Source organism: Cervus elaphus, chromosome 27 (assembly GCF_910594005.1).
Source record: "Cervus elaphus chromosome 27, mCerEla1.1, whole genome shotgun sequence".
NCBI lineage: Eukaryota > Metazoa > Chordata > Mammalia > Artiodactyla > Cervidae > Cervus > Cervus elaphus.
Genome location: NC_057841.1, coordinates 41,905,302 through 41,913,633, shown reverse-complemented (window position 1 = coordinate 41,913,633; position 8,332 = coordinate 41,905,302). Strand labels below are relative to the sequence as shown.

Sequence of the window (8,332 nt, the reverse complement as noted above, 5' to 3'; positions counted from 1 at the left end):
CATTGGTGCTACAGCAGCTTTTGATATTTCTCAAAAGCAAAAATCCCCTTTATTTAGCCTTGAGTCCACAGTCAAGAGACACACAGGCAGTAGCCATCTGGCATTCCCTTTCACACCCAGTCCATGGGGCTTCCTCTGGTTTCTGGGACAGAATCCTTAGGAAGCCAATTGGATGGAAAAGCCAAGAAAAGAGCTCCAGAGCCCCCAGAGGGGAAGAAAGGCCTTTGATGTCCCAGGTGGACTTGAACAAAAGACCCAAGTGTGCTCATTGGAGCCCAGGGACAACTGGGGACTTAGTGTGAGGACAAGACATGCATCCTTCACCTGCTGCAGACACACCTTCAGTACTGGTGAAGCAGGAGCGCTGATGCCAGAAATATCAGTACTGCTCCTCTAGCAGAATTTAATTTAAATTTAAAACAATTAAAAAAAATTTTTGTTGTTGGAGTATAATTGCTTTTCAATGTTACGTTAGTTTGTGCTTTAGAATGAAGTGAATCGATTTTGGCTCTCTGAGCTGCACCATGGCGGTCGGCAAGAACAAGCGCCTTACGAAAGGAGGCAAAAAGGGAGCCAAGAAGAAAGTGGTTGACCCATTTTCTAAAAAAGATTGGTATGATGTGAAAGCACCAGCTATGTTCAATATAAGGAATATTGGGAAAACATTGGTCACGAGAACTCAAGGAACTAAAATCGCGTCTGATGGCCTCAAAGGTCGTGTTTTTGAAGTGAGTCTTGCTGATCTGCAGAATGATGAAGTAGCATTTAGAAAATTCAAGCTAATTACTGAGGATGTTCAGGGCAAAAACTGCCTGACTAATTTTCATGGTATGGATCTTACCCGTGACAAAATGTGCTCCATGGTCAAAAAATGGCAGACCATGATTGAAGCTCACATTGATGTCAAGACTACCGATGGTTACTTGCTTCGTCTGTTCTGTGTGGGTTTTACTAAAAAGCGCAACAATCAGATCCGGAAGACCTCTTATGCCCAGCACCAGCAGGTGCGCCAGATCCGTAAGAAGATGATGGAGATCATGACCCGAGAGGTGCAGACAAACGACTTGAAAGAGGTGGTCAATAAATTGATTCCAGATAGCATTGGAAAAGACACAGAAAAGGCTTGCCAATCTATTTATCCACTCCATGATGTCTTCGTTAGAAAAGTAAAAATGCTGAAGAAGCCTAAATTTGAATTGGGAAAACTCATGGAGCTACATGGTGAAGGTAGTAGTTCTGGAAAAGCTACTGGGGACGAGACAGGTGCTAAAGTTGAACGAGCTGATGGATACGAACCACCAGTCCAAGAATCAGTTTAAAATGCAGACTCTTAATGGTGACAAATAGAAGATCTTATTTGTGGTATAAAAAAAAAAAAAAAAGAATGAAGTGAATCAGCTCTATAAATACGTATATCTCCACCCTATGAGCCTCTCTCACCCCTCCAATGATACAGCAATTAAGATTCACTTGTCATGCCAGGCACTGTCATAAATCCTAGAACTATAAAGAGGAAGACCATAGTTTTTGTGCTCCAAGAAGTCATCACCTACTGGGGAAGGTAAACTTAAAACACAACAAAGGATGGAGTGGATAAAGGATAGCGAACCATAGTTGAAATAAATAAGAATGAAGGGCAGGAGTGATCATGGGATAGGCAGGGAAGGGATTACCAAGGAAGAGGTGCTTAAAGCTGATCTTGAAAGATGAGTAGAAAGGCTTCCAAACACCTGGAAAAAGGAAAATACACGAGACCTTGGCTTCTTTGAAAAAGTCTGCAGAGTCGTATGTTCCTAGAGCATAGGCTTCATTAGGCTTCTCTGGCGGCTCAGTGATAAGGAATCCACCTGCAATGTAGGAGACATGGGTTCAATCCCAGGGTTGGGAAATTCCCCTGAAGGTAATGGCAACCCACTCCAGTATTGTTGTGGGAAATTCCTTGGGCAGAGGAGTCTGGCGGGCCAAAGTCCATGAAGTCACAAAAGAGTCAGACATGACCTAGTGACTAAACAAACAACAAAGCTTCATTGGTCAAGAGGCGACAGAGAGGTGGGACCCAGAACTTGGAAAACCTAGGAAGTTGTACTGAACAATTTAGACTTCTCTTACACGGCTCAGCCAGTAAAGAATCCGCCTGCAATGCAGCAGACCCCAGTTCGATTCCTGGGTTGGGAAAATCCCCTGGAGAAGGGATAGGCTACCCACTCCAGTATTCCTGGGCTTCCCTGGTGGCTCAGCAGGAAAGAATCCACCTGCAGTGCTGGAGACCTGGGGTTGATCCCTGGAGAAGGGATCGGGTAGATCCCTTGGAGAAGGGAACAGCTACCCATTCCAGCATTCTGGCCTGGATAATTCCATGGACAGAGGAGCCTGGTGGGCTACAGTCCATGGGGTTGTAAAGAGTCAGACATGACTGAGTGATTTTCACTTTTTTCACTACATGCCCTGAAATGTCATGATTTAAAGAGTTGACCTCAGTGTGGTGTGTGACAGGCAAATTGGAAACAAACAAGACTAGCATTAGAGAGGCCAGCTGGGAGGCTGTGGATAATGACCCATTTGAGCCTGCGGTCGGGGGGTGGGGGGAGGGACTGAAGGATGAAAGAAGAAAGATGTCTAGGAATTCCATCACTGAATTTCAGGATGTACGGGGCTCCTGCCACCAGGAGTTCTTGTGGATGAATGTACGCATGTGGGTGTGGGGGTGCTGGGAGCCAGTGGGCAGAGCAAGAACTACAAAGGCAACTCAGGAAGCTGACCTGGCTCTCACCCGCCCCACTCCGACCACAGCTGCTTCACACCCTCGCCTCCGCTCAGACTTCAGCCCACCCACCACTTCCCTTTGGTCTCCACGCTATTTCTGCCAAGGTCATCAAAGACCTCCCAGTCACTCATTCTCTGCACATTTGACCCCACTGCAACCTCCCTCCTTGAGATGTTTTGTTTCCTTAGCTACCACATCACCCACTTTTCTTGTTTCTCTTCTGTTTCCCTGGCTGCTTTTCTTACTTGTTTGTAAGTTTTCCTTTTCTCTCTCTAGAGTTTATCCTCAGCCTCTTATTATTATTTTGGGCCACACCACAAGGCATGCAGGGTCCTAGTTTCCCAACCAGGGATCAAACCTGTGCCCACTGCAGTGGAAGCTCAGAGTCTTAACCACTGGACCACCAGGGAAGTCCTGCCTCTATTTTCTTTTCTTCTGCTTTATTTTTTCCAGCCTATTGAGATGTAATTGACACACATGTATGTTTAAGGGTACAGTGTGATACATGTGTATACATACTGTGAAATGATGGCCACAACAAGGTGAGTTAATGCCTCCATCACCTCACATAAGTACCACTTTTGGTGCGTAGGAGGACATTTGGAACATTTTAGACCTACTCTCTTGACAGCTTTCTAGTACGTAATATAATATTGTTAGCTATACTCTCCATGCCTTGTATTACAGCCCCAGAACTTACTCATCTTACAACTGGAAGTTCGTATACTTTGACCAAAATCTCCCCATCTCCTCTGCCTCCAGCCCCTCGTAACCATCACTCTATACTCTCTTTCTGTGAGCTCGGCTCTTTTAGATTCCACATATACAGGAAATTGTACACTGTCTGTCTTTCTCTGACTTAATTGCACTTAGCGTAATGCCCTCAAGTTTCATCCATGTTGTCATAGATAGCAGGGTTTCCTTTTTTTTTGGTCTGAATAATATTCCATTGTGTGTATACATGCCACATTTTCTTTATCCATTCATCTGTTGATGGACATGTCGGTTGTTTCCTTGTCTTGGCTGTTGTAAACAGTGCTGCGGAGAATACAGGAGAGCAGTTATCTCTCTTTTTTTTTTTCAGTTACCTCTTTGATATCCTATTTTTGTTTCCTTCAGGTGTATATCCAGAAGCAAGATTGCTATATCTCATGATAGTTCTTTTTTTAAATTTTTTTGAGAAACCTTCATACTGTTTTCCACAGTGACTGCACCAATTTACATTCTCAGCAAGAGTGCACATGGTCTCCCTTTTCTCCACATCCTTACCATCACTTGTCATGCCTTGTCTTCTTTGTAATATCCATTCTAATAGGCATCAGGCGATATCTCACCGAGGTTTTGATTTATGTTTCTCTAATGATTAGTAATGTTGAGCATCTTTTTCATGTGCCTTCCAGCCATTTGGATATCTTCTTTGTAAAAATGTCTAGTCAGTTTCTCTACCCATTTTTTTTCTTTTTAATTTATTTTTTTATTGAAGGGTAACTGCTTTATAGAATTTTGTTGTTTTCTGTCAAACCTCAACATGAATCAAGTATATATCTGATTAAAAAATGGGCAGAGGTATACGTATAATACCTCTGCCCACTTTTTAATCAGATTGTTTGGGGTTTTGCTATTGAATTGTGTGAGTTCTTTACATATTTTGGATACTAACCCTGTAACAGTTTGCAAATATTTTCTCCATTCCATAGGTTGCCTTTTCATTTTCTTGATTGTTTCTTTTGCTGGGCAGAAACTTTTTAGTTGATGTAGTCCCCTTATTAATTATTGCTTTTGTCACCTCACTTTTGGTGTCATATCAAAAAATCATTGCCAAGATCCATGTCAAGGAGTTTTTTCCATATGTCTTCTTGCAGAAATTTTACAACTTCAGGTCTAATATTTAAGACTTTTATCCATTTTAAGATAATTTACGTGAGTGGTGTAAAACAGAGATCCCATTTCTTTTCTTTTTTTCCTGTGGTTAATTCTCCCAGCAGAGCTTCCCAGGTGGCTCAGTGGTAAAGAACTCACCTGCCAATACAGGAGATGCAAGAGACACAGGTTCCATCCCTGGGTCAGGAAGATCCCTTGGAAGAGGAAATGGCAACCTGCTCCAGTATTCTTGCCTGGGAAATCCCATGGACAGAGGAGCCTTGTGAGCTACAGTCCATGGAGTCTCAAAGAATCAGACATGACTGAGCACACACACACACAATTTTCCCAGTATACTATTTATTAAAGAGATTGTCCTTTCCCCATTGATTACCTTGGCTAGCTTGTCAAATGTTAGTTGACCATATATGCAAGAGTTTATTTCTGGGTTTTTGATTCTATCTTATTAGTCTCAGTTCAGTTCAGTTCAGTTGCTCAATCGTGTCCAACTCTTTGTGACCCCATGAATCGCAGCACGCCAGGCCTCCCTGTCCATCACCAACTCCTGGAGTCTACCCAAACCCATGTCCATCGAGTCAGTGATGCCATCCAGCCATCTCATCCTCTGTCGTCCCCTCCTCCTCCCGCCCCCAATCCTCCCATCATTAGGATCTTTTCTAAGGAGTCAACTCTTCGCATGAGGTGGCCAAAGTATTGGAGTTTCAGCTTCAACATCAGTCCTTCCAATGAGCAGATGTCAGTTTAATGCTAATACCATACCTCACTGCCCCCAATATTTATGCCCAAAATATTTCAGGTGGAAATTGGAAACATCTTACCTATCATCAAAGTACTCCACAGAACACTACTGCTCATCAGGAAAAGCAATTCATAAGAGAAGAGAAGAAATGGAATTCATTGGTCTTACACCATACATCCTATTAGGAGAAGCATCTAGCCTGACAGAGCTGACAGACAGCCTCCTGAAGATTCAGTGTAGTGCAGTGAAGAGATGGCATTCTGTGCATGAGATGGACATTACCATACAGAATATGCTTTGAGGCAGCACCCCATGTGTGATGCCATTTCTCCAACTGCTGGCATATATGGGTCTAGAAATGAAAAGGTGGGTCTGGGAGTGGCTCTTCTCACTATCAAATCTAATGAGCCACTTCCAGAAATTTTGCTTCTAATTCCTACACATTTGGCTTATGCTGATTTCACTCACAGTCTTACCTCCCAAGGGAGGGATACTTCCACCAGGAGACACCGTAGCAGGACGTGTTGGGTTAGAAGCACAGACTGCCGCCTGGCCATCTCAGGTCTCTGCGTCCCTGAACAAGCAGAGACCAGTTGGGGAAATTGATTCTGATCATCAAGTCAGTGAAACTTTGATTTCTACTATGAAATGACATTAGTGAATAAAATCTGGACATGAGAAGACTTTCCTGGGGCACTTCTTCCTGCTTCCCTGTCTGTCTGTACAAGTTAACGTGGACTTCCCTTGTGGTCCAGTGGCTAAGACCCTGTGCTCCCAATGCAGGGGGCCCAGGTTTGATACCTGGTCAGGGAACTAGATCTCACATACCACAACTAAGACTGATGAGAAAAAAAGATCTTGCATGTTGCAACCAAGACCCAGAGGGACCAAATACATAAATAAAATAAATATATTTTTAAAAAGTGAACAGAAAACCCCTGCAACCTAGCAAAGACAGAACTATTAAGAATTCGAACCCTTCAGAAATGAAACTTCAGTTTACTTTACCAAGTCAAAATTCCCAAGTGGTTTAGGTGCTGGCCCTAAGGGCCCAGGAACCATGGAATTGTTAGTAGAAAAAATGAAATTGTTAGTATCAACTATAACCTTGCCATCAGTAATAGAAACAATGATTGTAGCAGCTAGGCATATTTTTTCCCCTTGTTTACATGAATTTGCATATTTTGAATATTTTTGCCTTCATTCTCATTTTCTATATTACTGGGAAAAAGAAATTTCATGATTATTGCCTTTGCAGTTTAGTCTTTGTATCATAGTACACTCATGTGGGGGTTGTAATGAGCTAGAAAAACAATTAAAGACACCCAGAGGGCCTTCCCTGGAGGTCCAGTGGTTAAGACTCAGCACTTCTACTGCAGCAGTATAGTTTCAGTCCCCAGTTGGGGAAGTGAAATCCCACATGCTGAGTGGCCAAAAAAAACAAAAAAACAAAACACAACACCCCGAGATGAATATGTAACTGGTGGGATTTTATACCTCTCTTCTTTGGCTATAGGTGATATCTTACTTAGTCTGCTCAGGTTGCCATAACAAAATACCACAGCCTGGGAGGCTTAAATAAATATTTACTTTCTCACAGCTCTGAAGGCTAAAAGTCCATTATCAAGGTGCCAGGAAATTTGGTTTCTGATGTGTGCTTCTCCTAGTTTGTAGATGGCTGCCTTTCACTTTGTCCTTTCATGATCTTTTCCCAGCACATGCATCAGGGGATAGAGAAAGAGATCTTCCTCTTCTTATAAGGCCACCAATCCTAATGGATTAGGGCCTCACTCTTGCGACCTCAGTTCAGTTCAGTTCAGTTCAGTAGCTCAGTCATGTCCTACTCTTTGCAACCCCATGGACTGCAGCACGCCAGGCATCCCTGTCCATCACCAACCTCCAGAGCTTGCTCAGACTCATGTCCATCAAGTCAGTGATGCCATTCAGCCATCTCATCCTCTGTCATCCCCTTCTCCTCCTGCCTTCATTCTTTCCCAGCATTAGAACACCCTATCTCTAAATACAGTCACACAGGGTATGAGTCTTATAACATGAGTTTCGAGGGGGACATAATTCAGTTCATAGCCAATGAGAATAATTTCATTTGTACAAGAACATCTTGTTGGGAAGAAGTCATTATTATTATGGGAAAGTTTAAATAAAATTAAAGCATGTATACAGACAATACTGCCAATAAACATAAATGTAAAATATTAAACCAAAAAAAATAAGTAGATCAAGTCCAAGTTATATAGAAACAATTCATCACTAACAAGTTGGATTTATTCCAAGAACATAGATTGTTTTAACACTTGAGAAGTAATAAGTACAATTCATTTGTCATAATAAAGAAAAGATCATATATGGTCATAAAAAAGATAGAAGTACATTTGATAAAACTCAACATGAAAGCTCAACACTTTTTGTAAAGTATTAGTAGACAATAGCTCCCTTAATCTAATAAAGAGTACAAAAAACCCTGTAGTAAGCAATATACTTCATGGTAAAACAAAGCTTTTCCTCTGAGCTGGAAATGAGACAAGGTTCCCAATCTTACCACTTAACACAGTAATGTGTCCTAGCCACCACAGCGAGGCAATAAACAAACAAATAAGTGAAATAAACAAAGGGTATAATGATTAGAATAATAAAATAAATGTTCTTTGCAAATGACATAATTATGCAAGCCAAATACAAAATACAAATACAAAATAAGACACAATTAGAATTTAGCAAGATAATCAGGTGCCCAAATGTGTTTCTTCCTACCTGCAGTAAACAGTTAGAAAATATGATTTTAAATGATTTAATTCAAAATAGCATCAAATATATGAAATTTAAAAAAAAATAAGTCAAAAGAAAAATGTGCAAAACCATCATACCAAAAACTAAAGAAAAATTATTGAGACCAAAATAAATGGAATAACATATTAATGGATTAAAAATTT

The 8,332-nt window shown here is 41.4% G+C and overlaps 1 protein-coding gene across 1 annotated transcript; it reads left to right on the top strand.

Annotated features, from left to right (window-relative positions):
• The first annotated feature begins 505 nt into the window (after window positions 1-505).
• On the top strand, window positions 506-1,365 carry LOC122685015 (40S ribosomal protein S3a-like). Its single transcript, XM_043889643.1, has one exon. The coding sequence runs from the start codon at window positions 525-527 to the stop codon at window positions 1,317-1,319; it is 795 nt and encodes a 264-aa protein (XP_043745578.1). The 5' UTR covers window positions 506-524; the 3' UTR covers window positions 1,320-1,365.
• The last annotated feature ends 6,967 nt before the right edge of the window (window positions 1,366-8,332 follow it).